General features: G+C 40.8%; 1 protein-coding gene across 1 annotated transcript in view; it reads right to left on the bottom strand.

The window, feature by feature from the left end:
* LOC144822753 (eosinophil peroxidase-like) overlaps positions 1-26,361 on the bottom strand; it is a 65,423-nt gene that overhangs the window by 25,061 nt on the left and 14,001 nt on the right. The window contains exons 3-11 of the mRNA XM_078680612.1: positions 25,612-25,766; positions 24,668-24,797; positions 22,480-22,686; positions 20,293-20,608; positions 16,207-16,367; positions 14,532-14,790; positions 3,975-4,145; positions 2,187-2,424; positions 367-578 (exon numbers count right to left, since the gene is read on the bottom strand). Of these exons, the coding sequence (XP_078536738.1) occupies positions 367-578; positions 2,187-2,424; positions 3,975-4,145; positions 14,532-14,790; positions 16,207-16,367; positions 20,293-20,608; positions 22,480-22,686; positions 24,668-24,797; positions 25,612-25,766 (1,849 nt within the window). The remainder of the gene's footprint in view (positions 1-366; positions 579-2,186; positions 2,425-3,974; positions 4,146-14,531; positions 14,791-16,206; positions 16,368-20,292; positions 20,609-22,479; positions 22,687-24,667; positions 24,798-25,611; positions 25,767-26,361) is intronic.

Here is a 26,361-nt window from a genome sequence, read left to right on the forward strand (position 1 = left end):
CAGAGTTAGGGCAAACTGTCTGAGATAGGGCCTCCACACTAGTAGTGAGGACTAGGACAGGAGGACAGGCAAAGAGGTAATGGAGTATTCAGGCATTTGTCTGGCTGAGGAAACTAGTGAATTCAGTCAACATGGAAAGAGTGGTGTGTCTTCCATCTCTTACACACCTCGGGACACTCCAATAATATTAGGCATATCTTCCACTTAGTAGGCAAACCCTCACCAGCAAAAAGGAATATCTGGGATTCTGTATCCAGTAGAGTGCAGCATAGCTTACTTAGGTAGTCTGCAAGAATCCCCTATTGTAGGGACAGCTTGCAAACCTCTGAAGTAAATCCCAAAGATTATGTATCGTCCTGAACTTACCAGGCTCAGTGCCTCGGATCCTCCAGGGGCTTAAGTCGAGGGTAGGAATCTGGTTGCAACGCACAAAATCTCGTGGGTAACTGTTTGCCAAAAAAACATTTCTTGGATCTTCAGTGATAGCCGTGTTGTCACAGATGACTCGCGCCAGCGTGACCCTTTCCAGAGACCGTCGTTGGGCACTGCTGAAAACACCGGGATTCTCATAATAAAACCTGTGTAGGAAATAAAGTAGCACATATCGTGAAGGTCTGCTAGCCATACAACGCACATTTCAGAGACCTTTCACACCAGTACTAACGGCTACAACTGCCATTATCACATTCCTGCTAGTCCATGAGGAGTACACCAAGTAAACTCCAAACCTAGAATTTGCACTGCATAATAAAATGCACATCCAGATAGACTATCCCTGAACCAGAAACCACTTACACATGTAAGTCTGACTTGCACAAGCACATGGCCAAATTTATTAATGCAAGCAATTCATAAAAGATGACTTTGCAGCAATAATGCCTTTACTCATGCAGAGTATTACCAATAAGTGTGTAATCTTGCACTTGAGTAAACCCCTTTTCTGGTGTGAATGATATGCTCCTTCTATCAACACCTAGCATTATTGTACAGCTGGGAAATGTCAGATTAAATGGTGAGGTTCTCAGCAGAGTCTTGCTTGATGACCCCATTCCAATACTGGACTAGAGATGAGCTTACAAGATAAATCCCTTGCACTACGGACCCCATGTTTGAGATGTGGGTTTTCTTTTTCCAAATCAGCGCTTTTAGACATAGTTCAATTGGGTTAGTGGCTGGTTCTGGAAGTTGCAATTGAACTGCTACACAAACAGAGGTCAGGACGGTAAGAACCAGAGGTTTGCAGAATCGGATATATACAGTGTTTAACTGCTATGTCATTTTGTAAACATGAGTTTCTTCTCCTTAGTCATTACAAATCATTGATCGCCCACAGGTCTTTAAAGGACACAAAACAGATCTAAGGAGGTCTATCATGACAGATGGGGAACTCTCCTTAAACACATTTACTTAAAGAGGTCTATCTCAGACACAGGCCTGAAGGGGACTCTTTACACATATATACCTAAACAGTTTTATCCCAACAAACAAAGATCTGAAGGGCATTTTGCCTACAGATATAGATGAAAAGAAGTCTATCCCAACAGACACCTGATGGGGAATTCTCTTTACAGATACAAACTTAAAGGGGTGTATGCCAACAGACAGATCCAGGCTACAGAACCCAAAGACACAGGGCCAGATGTAGGTAGGCTTTTACTGGTCGGTAACGGCCGAATTCGGCCGTTACCGACCGGTAAAAGCCTTTTGAGATGTAGGAGGCATTTTACCGATTCGGTAATTACCGAATCATTTACAGATTCGGTATTTACCGAATCGGTAAATGATATGTAGGAAGCACTGTAAGGCCTCAAGGCCCATAGGAATGAATGTCAAATACCGAATCGGCAAATACAGAATCGGTAAATACTGAATCTTACCGATTCGGTATTTTTTACCGAATTTTTTCCTACATACCATTTACCGATTCTGAAATACCGAAAAGGTAAAATTCGGTATTTAAGAATCGGTAAATGGAACTTACCTACATCTGGCCCACAGTCTCTTCTTTATACAGAGGTACACAATCTGTTCCCAAAGACACCTAGCCATCCCTAAAATGTCCCCAAGGGTCTCACCACAGACCAAGAGCCACTACTTCCTGAGAAAGACATAGGTGTTTGTTTACAGGGAATTCAGCTATCTCTTCACACAAACATACAAAATATTCTAAAATGTGATGCACTTACCGGTCACCATCCCGGGCCACACGGAACTGGTTTCCAATGATGCAGGCTAGAAGAGGTCCAATTTTCCCACCAGGCACAGAAGGTTCTGCCACTCCTCCAAGCCAAATATCAATATTTTTCGGAGTCCCATAGAGGTCTATTAACTTTCTGGCGAGGTCAAAATTATTCAGGACTCCTCTGAGTTCTGCCAGATTTTGTGGCTCAGAGAGTCCACAAAAACGCCGCCAAGCACCGTAATCTATTGTGAGGGATAGACAGTAGAGTGGTGAGAATAATGTAATTTTCTAATTTATACCCAGAACCAGCAATCAGTTAAATTTGTATTCGGTGGTGGGAAGTTGGAAGGTTGAAAGAAACTTCCAAAATCACTAGTGAGGGTCAACATACCATTGCATTGTTGTCACTTAGAGATAGAGGCACAGCTGTCAATTGTTCTCATGTCTTGAATGACACCTTTAATTTGATTTGGCTTCTTAGCAAACAAAATGTAGAAATTCTGCATTCTTTTTAATTTCATACTTTACATACAATTTTTAAAGTGAAACCACATGTCCTAGGATGAAAGTTGCATATAGTTAAAAGCGTGGACTGGCTGAAAACTATGTGTAATAAAACAGTGCGTTCATGCTTTGACTCTACAGTGAAGTGGTGGGTTGTGCCTACTGCAGTGAGAGTTTAATGAAAAGGGAACAAAGAAAGAAAACCTATGTACCATGAACACTATATGGCACATTGAATAGCCAGGACATTTTTTAGAAACACTATTGGAGAACTGAGCCTCCCATATTGATTTGACTCTCACCCATGACTGGCCGGCACATTTAGCAGAACACTGGCAGGTTTAAGTAGTCAGCTGCAGAACCTGACCAGCCTTCTGGTATATCTGTGAATCACACTGCCATTTTTGAGCAGTAACTCTGGCAGGATGGCATACCGAGCATCATTTGCAAAACGTGCCTGAGAATATTAAAGCAGCACCCTAATGTTATTGCAGAAACCTCCAACATTAGAGTAAATCTCAAGTATTGATTGATATAAATACCCTGGTAGATTATTTTATATGTTATTTTTGATGCTCACATTGATGGGCAGCAACACTATCTGAAAAGCACGGTTTTACTTCTGGCAAAAATAATGTTGAGCTGGGCAGCCAGTATTACTGCTGGGTATTTAATAATTTTCTAATAGGCACAGTTTTTTTTCTAAAAATGGTGCTGTAAATATAAAAATGTGCTGTTCACTCAGATTGTTTTCTAAACCAGGTTAGAAAACAACTGCACTGACAATGCTCTACTTTACTTGCTTGATGCAGTAAGAGGCCGGTATAACTAGCAGTACTGCACTCCAACCTACCACCAATGTCACCTGCTGCTGCCACCTTCTACACTGACAAGAACATTTTTGGGTAAAAGCCTTTACTTACAGCAGAACAAGTATGTTTAGGGCACATCTACAAAGGAGTACTCCTACTCTTGAGAACAGGGCTTCCCCAGAGTTTCTTACCTGAAAAGCATGTTGTGCCCTAGGCTACTTACCTAGAAGGCTTAGCACTCTATCTTATGGTTTAATGACTGAAGGCTAGAGTTTAGGAATCTTTCTCCCTCCTTCCCTGGTTTACCTGTGAAGCCTTATTCGCTCTATCCTTTGTCTCTTACCTCGAATTCATGTTCTCTCTGTCTTGTAGTCCTTTGTCTGTGAAGCTCTATTCTCTTCCATCTAGCTCCTTACCTGGGATACACGGGTTTGCCCACTCTGATCTTTGGGCCCAAACCTTAAAAGGGTCAATACCTGGGATTGCGTGATCTCGGCCTCGTTGCATGTTGATAGCCGCTAGATCAAGTCCAATCCTCATGAATAGTTTGAAGAGACGGTCTCGCAGTTCATCCACCACCATTTGATTCTGCCTGTTCAGCTTTGCACGATTTGACATGAGGCCACGAAGGACAGGGTCAATGCCACCTACGAAAAAAAATTATTAATATGATTATTACATCTGTACTGTGATCGTGACAATGTAACTATATTGAGTGAGCAAGGAAGTGTTTTTAAACAAACTAGTTTAGCTGAGACGTGGCCTGTATGATGGGAAATGAAAGCTACACTTTCTGGTTAGTTTTTAGTGGTAAGCATACTATGCAAGCCTGATGATTGGATACAGCAAATACTTTTGCACAATATATGTGCTCATTTAAAAACCTTGTAAGTTTTGGGGCATGCCCCAGAAAATGGAGTTTTGTTTTTGGAGAGCAGGAGAGCACATGTATGGTTTGTGCTTGGGCTAAGCAGGAGCACTTGCAATTTTTGCATTGGACTCCATGGTACTGATCGTTTGGGGGTACTGAATTATCCCTCTTCAACTTGAGACTTGGGTTTACACATCCATTTGTAACTGGACCGATACATGGTTTTACCTTTTGGCTTTCTTGAATGACTGATATTGTAATATCCCTTCAACCTCTGACTGGGCCATTAAATGCTGATTGTGAACTATTGATTTTGCATCCTATCAGTAATTTAGCAAAGGGGTTTCACTGTGGCTGGAAACTAGAAAAGGAAAATTTTTAAAAACGCTCAGTGCAGCCAATCACATACCTCGGAAGTTAGTGAATAATCAAGGTTGAATCACCTTCGAACCTACACTTGGGTTTTCATTCACTGCATTTGGGCTTTTGAAAGTTCAGGTTGTTGATTTCTCCTCACTATAAAAAAGCATTGCAATGCAATTCCTAGGGGCAATCGTTGACACCAACTCGGTGTAACTGTGCTACCCCCCTGCTACTTACCTAAATCAGAGCTTCAGGCTGTATGTGGAAGGATATAGTCAAAGAATACTACTGTAACAAGTTGAAACTAGCATACACTGATTTAGAGCTTTCATCAGGGGCGGCCTATATTCTGCAGTAAGGGGTCTTTGTTAGAACCTTTTAATACGTTTTGAGTTTCTGTCCTTTTGTAATGGTAATGTTTACGTGTGTGCAGGATTCCAGGGATACAATCAGTTTTTAAAAACTGATTGACTGACTCCCTCTTCGAAACAGATCTTGATTACACTCAGTATAGAACCTCTCTATATTGATTTCCTTCAAAGAGCCCCCTTAACCTGTGTAGAGGAATTTAGGTGAAAACCTTTTGGTTGTAATACATACTCATGTCTTTCATGATGCAACTAACGGAAAAAGGCTAACAAAACATTTCTTCAACTACAATAGGAGGAAATCATGTACTCCTATTTTGCGCTGAGTCTGGCAAATCTCTACAATCTTTCCTTTAAGAAAAAGTATATTTTCCAGCCGGGTACCCCTTGTCTAAGTAGCTTCATGCGGTTTAGAAGCTATATAGATGACATTGTAGTCGTTAGGGTAGATAATGAGACAAAAGCTAGACAGTTGTATGCTAGATAAACCAGCAGGATATACATTTGAAATTGCAGCTCAAATAGGTAGGATTAACAGTGTACCTGGAGTTGGAATTGGAGTCCGAAGATGAGAAATTGAAAAGTTAGGTGCATTTTTTAAAACTATGGAGAGAAACTCTATCGACTGAGAGCTTTGTTCTGATAGTGTTCTGATCTCGGAGAGGTGTGGCGCCGCGGCCAGGGCGACTGACGCTGGATTCTGGAGATCAGGGTTCGATCCCCGGCTCCGGCGGCAGGTTAGCCCAGCACCATGTGACTCTGGGCAATAGCTCGCTTAATCTTCCCTAGACCCTTACGGGTGATTGTGCGCTTTACAAATGTGGATTATTAATATTATTCTGGACAAAATTGCCAGGAGGCAAATATGAACAAATCTGGAGGCAAATATGAACAAATCTGAAGGACCGGATCCTATTGCACCAAGTTGGTGACCTCAGGCAAAAAGAAAGGCAAAGAAGCAAAAACAGCTTAAAATAATTACAAAGTGCCTTATTGAAGAAACTTCAGAATTCCTAAAAGGACAGGATACCATGTATCTACATATAACGAGTAACAGAATAAAAGAATATACTGAAATATGAGGAAGACTACAAAAAAAATTAGATAATGCGGTTTAATCAGCCAATCTTTGATTTAAAAAGGATACGAAATTTGAAGAATCAGTTGGTGCATTCTAAGCCTATGAAGAAGATAACACAATACTAGGCAGCTGGTCTGTGTGTAAACAGAAATAGTCAAAATGTATTGTCTTAGGGCTGTAGCACCTCTGGGAAAAATAGAAATTCAAAAATTGTTCTTCTGGGGCATAATATACATGATTGTATATCCATGTGGATTAAAGAGTTTTGCAATGACAATGTCTCAAGATAGAGAGCTAATGACAGACCTCTGTAAAATGTGTAAACTGACTACGAAATGATGTACACTTTAAAAGAGATTTTCAATGGAGCGTATTAGAAATAATCTACAGCTACAAGAGCTGGATTACATAAAAGACATCTCCTGAAAAAAAGAGAAGAATTGTGATATTTTGCTGAATGGATGGCACTGATTGTAATGTGTGAATATAAGCTTACATTGAGTGAGGAATATGCACACATGTCCTCTTCACTGAGGTCAGTAAGAAGGTTTTGGCTCAGGTTTACAAAGATCTGTGTGTCAGGTTTGTGTCACTTTTTTATGCAAACCTGAGACAAATGTATTTTTGCATTTACAAAGCAAAGCAGAAGAGTGCTTGCATTGCTTTATAATGTTTTAAAAAAAATAACGTATCACATTACTTTGCAATATCTTGCATCAAGTAGGCGTTCCCTGGGTGATGCATGGATGTTCCTATGCATCTACCCATAGATTTGGATGCAAACCCATATCTACAATGACATAAGGAACTTAAAATTGTACTTGCTGCGGGTCTTGAAGCCAGTGAAGCTCCACCAAGAGAGGAAGCGTGGTCAAGTGTGATCAAATTATGGTGTTCTACAAAAAAACAGACCTGCAGAAAACTGGAAGATCTGAAGTTTAGCCATCTGAACATTTGGAGGCCAAGAGCTAACAAACTGCCATGTTCCTGAGCCTGTGGAGGCAGTTTCTGCATACACCCACCACGTCTCAGCAAGCAGGATTAGAACCGGTTAAAAAACAATGTGGAAAAAATCTAGAGCCAGTGACAGAACCTTTTGAGTCCTAGAGGTGAAGTTGAGGACTGATTTAATGGAGTGGTATCATACCTGTGAGTCAGAAGTTGTAGCTCTAGAGGTCTGTTTTAAATGCACCTAATAAACCATGCAAAATTCTCAAAGCTCAGGGGTGATGCAACAATTGCAGCGTTACAAGAGTTCTGCTAGAATTATTTACTTGTAGAAGAAGGTCACACAATCCCTTCAACAGCAGGAGCAGTACTGCCAAAGTAAATTTCTGACTTTCTTTGGAAATCAAACTGTTGCACATGGACAGTGGATGGGTGAGCCTCTTGCTTATGTCAATCCTAGTTAGCCATTTCGCCTCAGAGGGGCCTATCATTATGCTTACAGTCCAGATCCCAAAGATCACATTTCAAAAATCTTTAAACAGGAAGTAAAACGGTATGAAAGAATGTGTTATTAAGATAAGCAATTCAGTATTTTCCAGTTCCATAATTCTCCTACTATGGAGGGAATAATGCAGCCTTTATAGTAGGGACGCAACACATGAACGTTTTTGGGCTGCTTTATAATGTGTACAATGTTACATTATTCTTCCCCTGGTGGATGGAGATTGTCGGGTACCCTGGATCCATGCGGCTGCGACTGTCTCCGCAGGACACCTCACATTTCATGATGTTCTGTAGATGTTTTAGCTTACCCAGGAGAATGTACCTCAGCCCACTATCGAAATCTTTGAGTTTCAGGCAAGTCCGACTTCCTCTTATGTTTCTCCAGCTCCTGAACACATTATCTTCACAGTGTCCTGTTTTTTAAAAGCCACTATAAGATTGAGGTTTTCCAGGCCTCCTTAAATTTGTTGCTGCAATCAGTAAAATTTTTGTAATGAAATAATGGGGTTATTTTTATGAGGTTTTCATACCTGTGTATTATATTATTGTACATTTAACTTGTATCTCTATTGTACGTACTTTGTTTTTATGCATTTTATATATATGTATTGTGATACCATGTTCTTTCAATGTTATAAACATAACAGCAAGAAACACATTTACTAATGAGGAACATTATAGGAAATAAAATCTTTATTCGGTTAAGTGACATCTAATAATGGAAACAATACTATACGTGTTTTTATTTATTTATTTTATTTTATTTTTAGAGTTTTGTATAGCGCGGACAAGACCCGTGGGTATCAGAGTGTTGTCTTCATAGTGTCTAACATTTAATGTGAGGTTATTAAAGTCTTCTGGTAGATTCTTAATCAACCTTTGACACAAATAAAGCTTCATGCATATTAAGACATGAACCCGTTTTGTGGTGATCAACACACTTTTCATATCCAGGAGAAAGCATATCCGCACAAAAATCAGCGACTGTGCGGCTCTTGATGGGTCACTCTTTCTCTCCAGCTGCACCTGAAGCAGTAACTCCCTCACCCACCGTTCAGCACACTGATGGGAAAAGTGTATTTGCATTTTGTTGCTGCACAAGGAGAAAAAAATTAGAGGGAACATTGCTACAAATTTGGATGCTATTGAGTAGTGGGGTTTTCCCTCTTGCTCATTATTGTGATTATCGAAATATCCATCCACTAGTGTGACACCAAAGTACAAAGGATATTTGCCGCGTCCTTCCTCTATATTGAGTTATTTAAATCAACCAGTCAAGGCGAGCAGATGTGCAGTGAAGAATACTAAATTTACAAGGAGCGCAGCCACCAAGATAAATATTGTGGTGTATTTTGAAGCTTCGCCAGCCATCCATAAAAATCCGCGCAAAGTCCTGACCCAAATGTAGCCGTTTCATTTCAGAATTCAACTAAAATTGTAAAGTAACCTATGGGTGATGACGTGGTGTCCCTGAAACTACCGGTTCCGGTGAGCCTAAGAAATCGGACAGCAATGATAAGCCATCCAGCACCATGAGAACGCGCTGGAAAGGAGAACTTTGCTGCAGCGGTGCTCTACACCAGGCTCGGGTGTGGTGAGGGTTATACAGTTTCCTGACCTACAGGGACCTCCATCGTGCAGACCCTCATTAATATGGAGGACATACATTCTCATTAGTGCTACCCTAAAAGCGTTGGTAGATATGGTGGATACATGATGCAGCCTCAGCTGTATGATGGATGTGCACAGACAGGACTGAAGTAAGTGTGCCCTTGGTTGGCTTTACAACCATATACCTATAATGCTGGTAAAGATTAATCTAAGAGCATCACGAGATCGTCGTGGGGCAACCTGTATGATGACATTTGTTTTGTTATTTTCTATTTAGGGAATTATACAACGTAGTGAACTTGAATCATGGTGAAAGATAAACCAGCATGACATACCCAGGCTTACAAGATTCAACCATATACATCTGCGATCCTGTGTTGAATGGGCAAAAAAGCTCCGACATACCCACAGCAAGCAACAGCATGAAAGTGAGAGCAGATTCCTAACGTCCCCAGACCACAGGATAGACTGTCTCCGTAGAGATATCGTCAAAGCTAATTTGAAGGTAGCCGAATGGATAAAGGCGACAGAGGTTGCATAGGAGATCATCACAGAAAAACTACAAGAAATGTGGGCATTAAATGAGGGGACCACCTCTTTCTGGAGGCAAGGGTAGAAGATGCTGCAGGTAGACCCAGAGGCAAAAACCACCACTTCCTCAGATTCCTGGCACATGTAGAGGGATACACTGCTAAAAATCTTCATGAGAAATTGTTGCTTGACACTTTGAAACTGAAAGGGCTATCTAAACTGTTTTGAATAGGAAGGGTTCATAGGGCACTGGCAGCATGACAAAAACCTACTCACAAGATTGATTCTAGAATTTGAGACAGGGATGCCACTATTCAGTGGCTCTTCACATCGAACATGCTCAATAGCAAGGGATGATCATGAAAAACATTTTTTCAGACTACACCCAACCACTGGAACATCACAGCTTCTTTGAAGAGGGTAAAAGAAGTCTTTGCAAACACGGCCAGGCGTATGTTGTTCTTTCCCACCAAGCTGAAAGCACTTCAAATTGTGTTGAATTCTTCATAACCCCAGAGATGGGATTTAATAGTTAGCTAAAACATTCCTCACCCGCTTCGTGAAGCAGCTGAGGAAGGGTATGCTCTCGACTGACAATTCACCCAGCGGAGAGGTAGAAATGAAAGATGTTCATACGGCGACTGGCACAGTGATGGTGACTGCTGATGGAACACTGCAAGTTGAAAAATAAACATGGCGCATGGAAGGTACGGATTTCCTGTTTTGAGTGGCCCGTGAAATATGGGAGCCGAGGGCGCTCCTCAGCTGTGCTTTACAACAGGGCCGGGCACGGCTCCAGTAGCCCTCCCACCCTATAAGGGAGTGTGTGGTCTTTGGGTCTGATTTTGAATTGGAATTGGCATAAGATGCAAGGATGCAGGATTGTTTTAACGAGCCGGAGGAACTGTATACAAACAATAATGACTGAGTCTCAAGTAATGTGAAAGATTACTGTTCCCTGGGTGGGGGATAGTGTACATGATGTTCGATTTACTGACAGAGGTGTCACTAGTCTGCAAAAACATATTGGAGCTGAACAGATACGACAGCGACACACTACTACGGGGCGCTATGAATAGGCATTTGTTGTATTTTCTTTACACAGCCATTAGATGACGGGGGTGGGGGGTGAGAGTGCGGACATGAAACAGGATGGGCTTAAAAAAATGATAGAAAATGAGACCGTGTCCTTTCTGTTCTGCACTCCTGGAGGATACACACCTCAATGCTGTAGTACATGACAAGCTGGTGAAAAAATAGAAGGGGGATCTATTTCTTGTATGCCACAGTAGTTTCAGTGCACAGCCAGTGTGCAACCCGTACAGAAAAAGTCAAGTAGTACAGAACCCGGAGTGCCTTTTGCCGGTTGGCCTGGTAAATCAGGATGTCCCTAGCGTCCCAGACAAGGATTCCTCTTCTTGATGTGGGCTGATACATTAATAGTGCAACATATTGCGAGATGGTTAGGGTACTCCTTAAAATGGGTGCTGCTACCAGGACTTCAAGTCAGTTGAGAGAGACGATCGAGGTAGACAGGACTTAGCAGATACGTGGTTGGAACATCTGCCCGAAGAAAAATATACTTTTCTCTTGCCTGCACAGTTGATATCAGTAGAATTATTCATATCATTGTGACCTCTTTGACTGCAGATCACTGTTCTAACTCCTATTACCTGTGTAGAATGTTGTTTGACCACTGTCCACATTGCTTCTTGTACACCTGGTATGATGTTGAACTGGAGGTTAGGGGAGGAGGCCATAAAAGATGTACATTTTCGTGAAGACTCACCACAGACACTTGATGAATATTTTACAATTGGGAAACTGCCTCTAACAGGGAAATAGAGTAGAATGCAATTGAAGCCCTACTTAGGACAGCGTGTTTAGGAAAATGCATGGGGTCAGCAAATATCTGTAGGTAGATATAAATGAGACTAAGAGGAAGACAACCGCCCTGGAGAAAGAAGTAGTACAAAGACTATAATTACATGAACGCCTGAAAGATAGCATTCTAAACTGCAATGATTTTATGAAACTGGCAAGTTTTCATACATAACATTCTAACCGACATTGTTTACAGGAGTAGAAGGTCTGGGAGGATGTTTCCCTGGTTATTCAAAGAGAAATCAAAAAGTGACCAATCCTAATCCTGATGCAATTTATGCAAAGAATAATAAAGTAGATGTTCCATCATTAGCTAAAAGCCTACACTGGAGAAAATGAATTTGGGAAGACTCTGGGCATAGATGGACCCGAAGTCGAGTTTTATCAAGCATATATCGAATTGTTATTGGATAAACTATTAGAAGTATGTGCCAAAGCTCTGGAGAGGAGCAGCCTTCCTGACCTCATGAAAGGGCTTTCCACTGCTATGGCCTGCCAGCCTTGGAATTAATATTGCATTATATGTCACATTTACTGCTGTTGATAATCTCAGTTGATGAAAAAATGTGTGGGAGACCATTAGGAAGCAAATGTGGGGTGTGAATGCAGAACTGCGACATCTGGAACAGTGTGGGTTCTTTCACAAATGAAACATGCCATTATTTACATAATTTAGCAAATATGCAAGAGAAAGCAGGTTATTAGACAAATGTCACAGAGATAGACCCCTTAAATAGCAGTTCTTCTCCCCGATTGACAAGAGATCCAGTGGTCAGACTCTTTTGACACATTTGGGACCTTTTGTCCAGATTAGTAAGATAGAAAACACTGCGTTCTGACTTAGCCCCATTGTGGAGGTCTCAAAAGTTCTGCAAGCTTTACATGGAGGTAAGGGCAGTGTAAAGGACCAGAGGTGAATGTGACATAGGGGGACTTGTATAGTGGTATTCATGGTTTGAGAAGCTTGACTACTATAGGGGGTGCAGTTGGGCAATTTCCACTTCTACGTAAGATTGTCAAGAACCACACAAACCAGTTTGGAGGTGATTTCCAGATAACCAACCATCGGAATCTAGCACCATAAAGATCTTTCTGACACGGAGACTGGATGGTTGTCTTCTTTCTACACTTTACATAGTGATATATCCTAACTGATCAAATCAGGATCTACAGATATTGGTTAAATGGGACAGGGACTACATACTGACTGTCAGTGGTTTAGAGTGTTTGGTTATTTTCATAAAGTATTCAAAAACCCACGGTTCAGGCGCACCACATTAAGTACTTGTATAGAACCTATCCCGACCCGTAGTGCTACATAACAATACTCCACCAGTAACCATATAGTTTCTCTAGATGTCATGTGGAGTGGACAGACCTAATCCACATGGCATGACTGAGTCAGATACTTTGGAAGTGGGTAGTCCAGGTCTTTAGAGGACTAATGGACAAGTAGTTAAATTAGAACTTAAACACTGCATTCTGGGCCTACAACTACACCCAAGAATGATACACATGCAGTTCTGCTTGATGTGTCTAGGCTTAATTCTTCCTAAAATGTGAATAGTGATCCTTTGAAAACAGGCGGGGGAATGAAATTTGAAGCAGAAGCATGTTAGTGACTAGGCATTTGTGGAAAAATATGCATGATTGCAGTAAGCACAGACGCCCAGGTGGGAGAAAACTAAGAGACACTGAAAAATTAGCATTAAGACTTATGCCTGCTTAGCATATGATAATGCTGTTAGTCAAGAAGTTGAAAATTCTAAATACTAGGGGGTGCTTATGAGTTACGCAACATCTCTGATGTACTGACTGTGAACCCTTAGCTGTGCACAATAAATGTCTGCCACTTATGTAAAACCTTTTCAGTTGCAGATAGCCTGTTGAGCTGTGACTAGATTTTGAAGTTTTCCTTAACTATGAAAAACTAAATTAATAAACAAATAGTAAATCTACTTTTCCATATATATGTTCAACTTTACGATATGTTACAATATTTAGTAATTGATATTCCGGACACAATATTATTGCACGTCAATAACATAATACTCAATATTTTGATATTCTATTAGGATGAGGTATTTTTTAGAGTAAATGTCTGGTGGACTTTGCACCAGCACCTTTGTAGGATGGTGGTATTTGCATATGGATTCTTAAAATGTACCCCACAAAAGTGAGGCAAGGAGTCAATACCCGCACACAATGTCTCCCTAGCATTCAGGTGAATTAAGTTTTCATGATAGTTCACTAGCCTTTTAAAGAGCAATCCTTCATGACGCTAGCTCTGCAACACTTAGTGGTGCATCTGATCTGTCAAAAAGGGCGCTGAACTATGACCATTTTTGATGGAGTTAGCTTGCCTGGCTGTGTGTGCCATAAACTGAGCTCTAAATTGGGCAGCTAAGCCCCTGGATAAATTGGGCAGAGCCTTCATTGCTAGTGTCCTGTACATGTGGCTCATTGTGTTTGTAGGATCATATCCAGAGATGGCCACCCCTCATTGAAGATTATTGTAACAGGGAGTGGCCATGTAAGAGGAGTCTTTTAGAGTTACCTTCCCACCCTACAAGATGCTTTATCACAAATTTGATTCCTGTGACCGGTATTGTGTAGCAGCCTCAGTTCGACAGTGCTGTGCCTCCGCTACCGTTTTTGTCAACATTACTAAGTTAGTAATTACTTATAATTGATAGGTGTAGCCCTCCAAAATAACACATCACTGTCTGCTCATGACCCTCCATGGACATATGTTGGGCAGCCTTCCAGTTGATTTTCTGCGCAACCCTCTGTCCTTTACCTCCTTGTAGCATGCTGTGTGTGAAGGAGTTGCACGTGCTGTTTTGGCAAGAAGGATGGGGTACTATCTTACCTTCCCTCACGATCCTCCAGCTGTTGAAGAAAGTCATGTGGAGTGGAACCTCAGAAGCTGCCCCAGTCAGCGGGCGGTACCCATCCTCCAGCCGGTAGATTGTGGGCTGGATGGAGGCATGAGCAAAGCGGAAGGCGAGGGAGAACACATTTGCTACTCGTGGGTCCACCGACTCGTTGTATCCCTGGTAGGTACCAATATTTCGTGCAGCTGCTTCATAGCCCAACAAAAGGGGGATGTAATCTTTGTAGGTGATTTTCTGGAAGAAAAAAACAAACATTACAAGGGTTTTACCCGATCTGAAACTGCATTGTGCCTACAGTGGTGCCGAAATATGCACATGGAAAGACTAGATGGGTCTGGTGATCTTTGTCTGCATAAATACAGGAAGGTGCTGAGGTAGTTTATGCATTAGGATAGCTATAACTGACCCCTTTAGCCCTGTGGTACAGAGTTAAGAGTGCCTAGCTTATTGACATTCGCTGCTGTTCAATGAGGACAAGCTAGGGTATGATTCAACTTTCGTGGTCTCATGGTCTGGCATGCTTTGTTAACTCACAATGTTACACAGTATAGTGTCACCAGCACAGACTCACTCTCACTGTTACACAGGATTGTATCACCAGCACAGGTTCACACTCACAATATAGTATCACCAGTACAGGTTCAGTAACATTGTTACACAGTATATTTTCACTAGCAGATTCACTCATTGTTACACAGTATAGTTTAACTAGCACAGGATCTCTCCCTATTACCAGCACACGGTCACTCTCACTGTTATAGAGTTCAGTATCAGCAGCTGTTCGCAGCACAGTATCAACCGCATATAATGCCGCTCACTGTTACTAAATACAGTATCACAAGCACAAAATCACTTTCACTGCTACACAATACAGGATAGTATCTCAAGCACAGAACTACTCTCTCTGTTACACAGATAACTGACAATTAGACAGTCAATACAGTATCACCAGCAGTGGATCACTCTCACCCTTTTAAACTATAGTATAGTTTCATAAGGAATAGATCACTGTGTTACAAAGTAATCTCACTGCTTCACAGACTGTACAGTTTACCCTGCACTGTTTCGCTAACATTACCCAGTACAATGTACTCATTACTAGATCATTCCCATTGTTGCACTTATGTTTGTACGAGGAGGCTTTCACCCCGCTTGGAAAGGATTCAGTTTGTTCTTTGACTCGCTCACAAATAGGACTGTCCTACCAAGAAAGCTGCAGTTCAACAGTCTTTAAAGGTGGCTGTACCATGCAGTACGGTTTAGCTTTCCGTGTTGGTCAGTCCTACTTTTGTGCAATAAAAAATAACATTCATCCTGGATACAACACTACAAATGCACCAGTTAATATATAAAACGCTTCCATTCTCCTCCCTGACACCTCTTGCAGAAGTAGATTCAGTCACATCGTACTGTGAAATATATCTGCGGAGGTTGACACTAAAGCTGGTGCAGCTAAAACTGTGGTCAGTATCTGGATGCATAAAAGCCTCACACTAGTATTACGCATAGTCAAGCCATGTTATTCAATCAGAAGTTCTCTGCTACTTTCAGGCACATTATATGTGCTACACCCGCATAGATTGTTTTTGATGTTAACGCAAATTCAACAGGGTTTCAAATTCAGTTACATAAATGTACTTTTTGGAATACCTGGAGAATGCCTCCTACAACTTTTCTAGCTTCCTGGTAGAGCATTTCTCCTGTCCATCGCCGGTTCATCCGCCGCAGGTCCCTGGCCACACGGTTGTGTTCTCGCATGAAAAGCGCGTGGAAGGCTGTGAGGCCTGGTTGCTCACTTGTCCTGGGATCACCTTGATGTAAAGAAAAGCATTACATACAAGATTAGGAGTCTTGTCATTTAACAACAATAATTCAGAGCAAAGTATTATTTTCACCTCTGAGGCTGCATGGAAGTCAGACTGGACGGTGTTGGAAATGCCCATCGTTTGGATGGTATTCCCCCAGATTGGGGAATTGGCTATAGAACTCTTCGCACTTTGCCCTTGCTAACCAGTGGAATAAAAGTGCCTGTGTTCCCTCTTTCAACATGATGAAATTGGCATTCCCCTAATTTGCATATTTTACTTACCTATAAGTCACTAGTACATGGTACCCAAAGTGTATCCAGTAACTGTTAAATCTCTCCAGTGGACTATAGCACTTATTGTGCGGTCACTGCACTGTTACAGCAATCCTGACCCCCACCCCTGGCAAAGCAGTTTCAAAACTGCCAATTCGACCTTTCAAAATATACCCTTTGAACAGACCTAAGTCTTCATTTGAAATACTAAGTCATCCTTAAGGTAGGGCTTAGTGCCCATAAAAACAATTCATGGTATTTACCATGAGGACATAAAAGTTTAATGTCCCACACGGTGAAAAAGCCTAAAAGCTATTTTCATTGTGGCAAGGCTGGCTCCTTCCATATAGAAACACTGGATTACTTTATTAAACTTTTTAATGCTGATTTTGGTTTCGTAACAGTAAAACTATGATTCCAAAGACTTGTTTTAATAGTTAGACTAAATCAAAGTTAATGATAGAGTTGGATTTTACCAAACTATTAAGGAGAAGGTATTTTTGAAAAATCATCCTTTCACTGCCTAAAGCCTCTAAGGCCTTCCTGTAAGTATTCCAACTGTCGCCTGGCAGCTGATGGCTCCCGGTAGTGAGGTTTAAATTTGATCCCATGAAAAGGACAGGAACGTGGGTGTGGATAGGTGTAGGTAGGTGTTCTACTTTCCTTGACAGGATGGCTTAAAAAATGTGCCCAGGCACTTGGTGAACTTAAAGGTCGACCTACCCTGTCTAAGGTAGATGTAGCTCACGCCTAGGCCAGACCCCCTGGATTGACCCTCTAGTAAGGCTGGTCTCAATCCCTGAAGGAGAGGGAGCTGCCTCAGAACCAAAGAGGAAGGGCTGGCCATTTCCATAGCCACACGTGTGGGTGGGCATGGGTAGCTATGACCAGGGGAAGAAATGTTCTGCCATGTTGGATTTAGGGAGAAAGGGCACTGTGGGGTGGTTTGTAGTAGACCACAAAGGAAGTGCTACAAAAATAGGTAAGTTGTTGGTAGGGTGTTGTGCACACACAAGAAAACCCAAGGATGTGTAAGGACCAAGTGAACGGGCGAAGGGTAGTATTATGTTACAGTGAACAAAGGTCCCTAAACAAAAATACAATAATTCACTGACAATATAAATAATGCCCAGGAACCATCCAATCAACTATTAAAACATCTTAATACATAAAATAAAAAATTATCCTCATGAGGTGCACTTGTAAATGTATCAAAAAGACAGACAAAAAAGTGAGTGACAAAAAATACACAGAAATAAAGTCACAACTCCATAAAACACAACACTGCTGCACCCATTAATTAATTCTATATAATCAGGCTCGTAAGAGTGATTAGGTCGACAACGTTTCCTACCACTCAAATCTAGGGATCAGCATCAGCCCAAAACAATGTTTGCCTGGATGCATAAACCAATATCACAAGAAAATAAATCAATATGAAAACCGTAGGAAACAGTCTTGTATCATACAATGGCAGCATGCCGAGGCATCACATTGCCCAATGCAGACTTGCAGGGATATTCCAGTAGTGTGTACTCCCCTTCACCAATTAAGTTCCCACACAGCTGATATCGGGAAAACGGTATAAAAGTAATTTGTCATGAATGTGAAAAAGCCGTACGAATCACTGGAACTAATAAGCGGGATCGATACTCTATAAATAAATTCAGTCCTGGACACCATGAATTCAAAGCCCGCCTTGGCTTCGCTGTATCCACACAGCACACAAGTCACAAACACGATGGACTTCGGCTTCCCGTTGATGTTGAGCACAGCTTTGACCACAGCCTTTTGGTCCATAAAAGATTAAGTGCGAAGCTAACTTTTTGACTGGGACAAATTAGGTCCTTGTATCCCAACCGTGCTCCATCACTTTCAACCTGAATACTCACCCTCGTCCCGGTCATGTGCAACCAGATGACTGCGGTTGGCGTATAATTTTTGCAATAATTTAAAATTCTGAATTTAAAAAAAATTCCAAAAACTCAATAACTTTGGTTCTTTTTATTAGGTTGTCAATTATTGACATTTTATTTAATACATTCACTCTATTTTTCTACATTAGTGTGGGATTTTTTTTGTTTTAGTGTTGTTTTTTGACTTAATTACTGTTTGAATACTGCAATTATAATTTACACATTGCCTCTAAGTTAAGCCTGTCTGCTCTGTGCCATAGCTACCAGTGGATTGGGATCATGTTAGTTTAGTGACTTTAAGGGTTCATCTCCACAAGGATTATGGGAATTTTTTGAGGTGGGTACTCCTCCCCCTCAACTAATACCCCAATTTCCTTTTAAAGTTGGCATTTAAATCTGATGCTGAGGTTGTAAACAGTACGAGCATCACAGGTATCTAAAGCAGCACACATTCAGCTCCTAAAGAGGTATCTTGACTGTATTGACAGATAGGATATGCTTGCAATTGCACAACTCATTGTTACTCATTAAATCGCCCTCTGTAGGATTAAAGCCACATTAGACCCACTGGGTATTATTTATGTCTGAGCTAGTATGGCTTGGATTGGAAACCAAGTGTCTATCACCTAACATGTAAAAGGGGACATCCTTATTGTTGCCAAAGAGCTCTGCATCACAGTACCTGTTCCTTAGTTTTTCATTTTTGCTCCACCCGTCTTGTTTAAGTGCCTCAGACTTCTTGGTGGTTAGAACGATCAATTGCTGTCATTAACTGATCAGATTGACTAAGTCACTGTAGGTCAGAACTGATTCACTGATTTTGTGAAATGGTTGAGAAGGTCATCATTACTATAGGTGCTGGTTTCATAGCATCCCAGTTAACACCAATAAAAAGATCCAGCTATTTCTGTCTATCCAGTTTTACAAGGTTTCGATCGAAAGAAACACACGAGACAGATTATAACATTTCTGCAGTCTCCGACAGTCACTGAAGAATGCAGGTTCAAGTCCTCTCCAGGGCCAACAGGTCTATCATGGGCAGTTCATAAAGAAACAGAAAATCAGGAAACCAAATTGGCCAACGATAAATGTGACTATTGGTAACATGGTTGTCGCCACACTCAAAACATCAATTCCAAAAGTTTTTTTTATACTTTGCTCCTTTATTTATGATATGTAAGTGTATTCATTCATCCATTTGTTCTCATATATATAATAATACATTCCAAAGAAAATGATTCCTTCTTAAATGCCAGCCATGAAACTGTGAGCTCATAGCACCATAGGTAAAGATATTCCTAAACGTTGGCTGTTTCCCAAAGCTCTATTTTTGCAGTCTCACACAAGACTCGTTTATTTCCTTAATTTCACATTTAGACCTCTATTTTTCACTCACTATAAAATCAGTTGAAATTTTGGACAATCTAAAAATAGTAAAGAAATAAATAAGACAAATAGCCTGGAGGAATTAGAGAACTAAGGAGATCCAGGGCTGATTTTACATTGATCACCCCATGGAGGCACCATGATATTGTAAGCTTATGGCAACTGGCAGAACACTTTCTCTGAATAATGGGAATAAGGGTTGTGAAGGAGACCTTGCATTTCGGGTGCTCAATAATAATACAGAGACACAAGTAAATATATTCAAGCACATAAAGATACACTTCAGTGTTTTCAGAAATCATGAATGTAAATGGAGTCTACAACTCTACTGAAAGCACAAATGATGCTACTTACCACTCAAGAAACATGGAATGCCCGAAGATCTGTTGGTTTGGATGCAGAAGTCTTCTCCCATGGTGTTAAAGGGAAGATGCTCTCGGCCGTTATCAGTAAATCTCTGGTTAACAGCCAACAGACCAAACTGGTTTGTCGGGTCCCTAAGTCTGGTTGCCAATGCCATATCACTTCCATACACTTGGCTTCCATCAATGAATGATGTCAAAATGTTAATCTGTTCACGGACAGGTGATCCTTCGTTGCAAGCTGGAGCCGAGCGGAATAAAGGAATGCAGTCACTTCTGTTTGCAATCCTTGGATCATTGGGTGGAATCTGCAATAAAAACATCAAAGGAGAAGATAGTCGGTTATTCTGACATATGATATGATGGCAATTTGTTATAGGACTAGACGACATCTTAAGGTAAATGCACAAAGTTAGTTGCAATCTGAGTATAAATGCCTCTTTGAAGGAACTGGATATTTGGTATGTACTTTACTGATTTAGCTAGGATAGAGCTTACCTGATGAGTTGTTCAAGGTAGAGAAAGGGCAGAGGTTTAAGAATGTGGTTATTGGCATTGGAGATATAGAAACGTCGTACAAAGTAGTGGTATTTTGTGGGTTGCGTGGATTGAAGGAGAAGACTCTGAACCTCAGACGATACTGTTTATAAGTAGGTGAGGTGTGGGTGATGATTCTTTGCATGTATTAATTCAGGCCATTATTTAAACATGCCTCTATGGGAAAGAAGAGATAGAGATCTTGTATGGCTTCTATGGATACAGCTTCGATTGTGGTGATCATAAACCTCCAAGGATGGATTTTAAGAGGTAGATAAATCGTGGGTTGGTGTTCTTTGATTAGGCTACCAGAGATATAGGGGCATCAGTAAGAGAAAATGGATGTACAACTCGTATGGAAAGCTTTGTAAGAAACATTAAAAGCAGAGCTCCGAAAGCTCTAAGGTAGTTCCATGGATAGGGTAATGAAGAAGAAGACCTTGACATCTTAGATGGCATTTATTTATTTGTTTATTCATTCAATCTTAAACCATTCTTTATTAGCACACTAGGCTACATTTAAATGTTGTTGTTTTGCTAAATGGGAGATTCAAAGACTCTTCGATTTTGATTTTGGTAGGAGATATTTCAGGTTCTACAGATGGGTTGTCCCAGGTGGCAATATATTAATGGTTGTATTGATTGGTTATTGGCATTTAATGTCTGGAAGCTCTTTGATAGACATTTGGAAAGTAACATCTCAAGGTTCCTTTGATGGAGCACCATTGGAGTGTTACTGGAGGTGAAGACGTAGTGGTGGTTACTCATTGGAAAAACAACGGTCAGATGACCCTTATAATTACAAGAGGGAAGTGTCTGACAGATAAACTATAGCTGAGTTGTCCAACATAAACCCGGAATGGCTGGATGAGTGCACATTTTCAGGATAGCTATAAAGAACGCAAATTAGTTCAGTTTACAGTCATATGTAGGCTTGTGGATATTCTGAATATCTACCAACAATCACACCCCAAGATTATAGGTTGGGCACTCCTGACTTATCATGCTTGGTTGCAATTTGAAGGCTGGATATCTTAATTTTCTTACTGTAAAATCAAATCTGGAATCTCTAACAATTTGTATTTACTTCACCCACTTTGTAACTCAAGCAATCTCCAGCAATGATATCAGAGTGCTGTAAGTAACAATGTAACAGTTGGGTTCTCAATACAACAGTGAAGATTATGCAGCCAGATACGTCATTACCAATGCATTAGAACCCTAGTTTAAAGTTTAAAGATATTTTAGGAAGGAGAATTTTTGCATATTCTCCGAGCACCATCAGAGTGGAGGTGATCCAAAGCTCAAGTAGCGCTACGTAATTTAAGAGCTGGTTCTGAGAAAGCCTGAGAAACTGTTTGGCATCATTTTAGCCATTAGGAGAAGGAATCGGGTGCAAATTCCTGACCCTCTTCAGATTGAAAACTATTTTGTTTGGGGATTGTTCCATTACAGCGGTCTTGAAGATGACAGCCTAAATGGTTCATTTAATTGTTGCATTATTGGATAGCTTCTGGAATAACTTACTTAACTAATTCAATTGTTAATTGATTGCATTAAGCATAGAAGGTGAGCAGCTAGAGGAAGCCTAATCCTATCATGTGAACAGATATAGTACAGTAAACGCTGGTCTGCATAATACCCTCAGTGGGAAGCAAGGTGGTGCCTTGACACAGGTGTGGTCACAGTCCAGGCCCTCAACAAAGGTGGTTCTGGCTGGAGTCTCTGGAGAAAGGTCCAGGTCATGGTCTGTCCACTGACCAAACTGCATGAAGGTGAGTGACCGCTCATTATCCAGTGTGATTTCTTCGTTTGGAAACTGGACAATCTGGTTTGAAACTGCACGTGCCTGGAATAAACAGAAAGGTGATTGCCCTCCTTCTACAAACAAATTGCTTAAACACATTCTTAATTATTCAGACTATCTCATCTTCTAGAAATGAGATCAACCCTCTGCTTACAGCTAGAAGGCCACTCCTTCCTAATCTAGAAAATGGAACATTTCCACTTCCTCTCAAAGTGACTTTCCTTTCCTCGTCTAGACTGGAGACCCCACATTTTCTCTGAAAGTGAGACCACAAACTACTCTCCTGAAAAATTGATCATCATCTCTATTCTTCTGGAAGAGGGACCCACCTTCTCTGAGACCCCCCCCCCCCCACACACATGTTTTTGAAGTGAGCCCTATATTCTTCCACAACCAATAAGACTTCTCATTATATTACTGACAAGAAGGCCGCTTTCTCACTCTCTGGAAGCGAGAGTGCCTTCCCATTTCTAGCATGGCTAGACCTGTTACGCTCTCAAAGTGAGCACACTGCCTTCTCTGCTGGGTGTGTGAAAACCCATCCTCTCCTTTAAAAGCACTCCCTTGTTTTCATGAAGTGGGACTATCCTTTCCCCTTTTGGATGCATCATAATCTCTCCTTTTCCAAGCGTTCTCTGAAAAAGAAAATACGCCATTTGAATCTGCTGCCACTTCTCGTATTCTTCTGGAAATAGGATTACCACATCCGGCTCTGAAAAATATTTCTCTCCTCACCTGAAAGTGCGGACACCCTTCTTATTCTGGAAATGTGAACTTCACTGTTTTTCTTGAAGTGTGACACCCCTGCCCCTTATCTGACATGAACCCAACATGCCATGCCATGAAGAGCCTAAAGAAGATGACCCTTTTCTTTGGAAAGTTTCATGCAGTTCTATGTGCAGTGCCAAAGTTAGTAGCAAAACGCAAAAAAAGTTTTCAATGGAAAGTCTGATACTTAACCATGACTACACCTCACCTCCTGATAAAATATACATGTATAGGTGAGTGATGTTATATACATTTATGAACCTATATGTAGATTTTCTAAATGTATCAGCTTTAATAAATTCCTTTTTATTTTTCTCTTTATTGCTGTACTCATGTTATGCTTGATTCTCAAAATGTTATATTTCAACATAATATTTTATGTGTTCAATTAAATAGCCATTTAATCTAGTTTAAATAATTTATTTTTAACACTATTTATCTCCTTAACCCTTTTCCTAAGCTTTCATTATTTATAAATACTTATCTGCACTGATAAGTGGAGCAAAGATGAACCCAATGTAATGAATCACAATATAAATGTAGCAACTCACCAGCTAAGTAATGATACTTGATATATTGTATTAGCGTTGTCATGGAGGTACACTGCTTAAGTGGTGATGTGTGCATGGAATGGTGAGTGTTGTGTATGGAATGTTCTCTGTGAGAGTCAGTAGGATCGGGAGGTTGAACAAACAAGCATTTGCTCCAAGTTGGGTGTCCTATCTACATTTTACTGACTACTTTCCCTTGGAGCATATGCGGCACCTGATATATTCAAGAAGTAACCTGCCTGATTTGGTGATCCGTACTATGTACCCACTACAGAACGTGGTTTGTACAGCCCCTCTATTGTATGGTCTCCTGCCTTAAATCCTTACTCCGCACAAACACCACACCAGCTTACAACCTCAAACTTGCCAATACTCTCCGTTCACTGATACTTTGAAGCTAAGACGTGCACAATCTCGAAGTGATTCTTATTGCTCAGAACAATGCTCTACTCTGCTTTTATTCCCCGAACTCTGTTATGATTTGTTTTTGTATGCCATGTTTTTACTAAATGTGCTATTCATACCTTGCTCCCTATGGAAATCAGTCTGATACCGTACCTTGGGTCTGGTTCGTGCTATAGAGAACTCTAAAAATAATTATGGTAGGCAGACATCTTCCCTCTTAACCACTGGCTCTACCATCAGTCATATCTCAGAGAAGAAGCCCTCCAACTATACTATATGTCCAGCTCCTCATACTCTACCAGAGGAAGTGCAAATCCATTTATTCTTCTGTTCTCTGTCCATCCTTTGGGGAGGGAATGTCCATCTTCATATTCCGCTGGGAGCCAACGAGCAAACCCCCTGTTTGAAGCACTGAGAAGCGGATTCCTCCTACAACGAGAATGTAAGACAAATGCAACGAATGCTGAGATTAGGCACTGCTAATAATCTTGGTGTTAAACTTTGCAATGTCAACCATATTGAGATACCCACCTATAAAATGCTTCTGTGAAGAACAGTTTTTGAACTGAAAGTTGAGACATAGTAATAAAATAGTGGTGGGTGAAATTAATTGAACAGAATGCAAAAGTATGTCAGGGAACACCAACTGCAATTCCATTACGGAGTGCTTAGTAAACACAAAATGGGTTCCTAAGGTAGAAAGTAAGAAGAAAGGAACTTGACAGAAAAACACTAAAAAAAGTGAGTCTTTATTAGAATTTCAGAAGAAAATATTTATAACCACCACTATTAGGGTACGAGACCCATTGCTCAAAAGGCCTTGGATAATTGTTTGAAAGAGAGTGACGCACAGCTGTCTAGTTCTTTTGTTAAACATATGGATTATGCAGTCATTTTTTAAAATTTATTTTGCAATATCCTATAGCGCAAACATGGCCCAAGGAAATTAGAGCGCTGTACAAGAGAATGCTAACTAATGTGTACAAATAATGGAAACCAAAAGCTGAAGAACAATACAGTCAAGAAGAGGCAATGGCCATTGGGTGGTGGAGTTAAGAGCAGTCAGTGACCAGAGTCTTTGGAAGAGGAGGAGGGCTTTAAGATCCTATTTTAAAGTAACCCTGAATGAGGGCTATGTGTTGAGTTGGGTAAGAGTTGCAGATACTAATAGAAATACTGAAGGACTGCCTCTTATTTGAATATCAGGAGTGTGAGTAGGAGGGATTCAAATGTCCTTGATCACAGTTGTGCACTAGAGATTTGCAGTTTTAGCGTGATAGGAGAATTTGGAGTTGTGCAAGACTGAGCAAGGCAGACCGTCTTCAATAGTGCCAGTTCTTCAATATGAAGCCATTCACAAGTGAGAAGGATAAGAGATTTGGTCAGTTTTTTTATACCCTGAAACAAAGAAAGAGGCAGTTTGAAGAACAGCTCTGAGGGAGGCCAGGTTAACTTTAGTGAAAATCAGATAGAAGGAAGTTCCCATAGTCCAATCTGGAGAGAACTAGTGTCCTGACTAGGGACTTAAAGTCTTAGTGAGGGATGACCGGTCTGATATCCCGAGGTAATCTAAGGTGGTAGCATGAGTTTGTGGACATCATCCAGATATGAGATTGTAGATTAAGCTAACTGTCAAACATGAATCCTATTCATTTCACATGCAACCCAGGAAAGACTGAGATTAAATGCGCTCTTGGACAGGAACACAGGAATTTGTGTAGCATCATTAAAAAGAAATCTGTTTGAGTTGGGTGTGTTTTAGGTTGTGGATGGACATCCGCTTTTGAATTCTGGACAGGGTGTTCATACGTTATCAGCATTATGGTGATAAAGTATACCATTATTACTGAGGATTTCTCAGAGTCTCTAGAATGAGACAATATTAATTCCTGAAGGATAAAGTTAACTTCAGGTGATATGGAACTCACTTTTATTCACTTGGAAGTGGTTGGAGAGATAGGAGGTAATCAAATTTAAATTTTTTGCCTTGGTG

This window comes from Lissotriton helveticus, chromosome 3_1 (assembly GCF_964261635.1).
Source record: "Lissotriton helveticus chromosome 3_1, aLisHel1.1, whole genome shotgun sequence".
Lineage (NCBI taxonomy): Eukaryota > Metazoa > Chordata > Amphibia > Caudata > Salamandridae > Lissotriton > Lissotriton helveticus.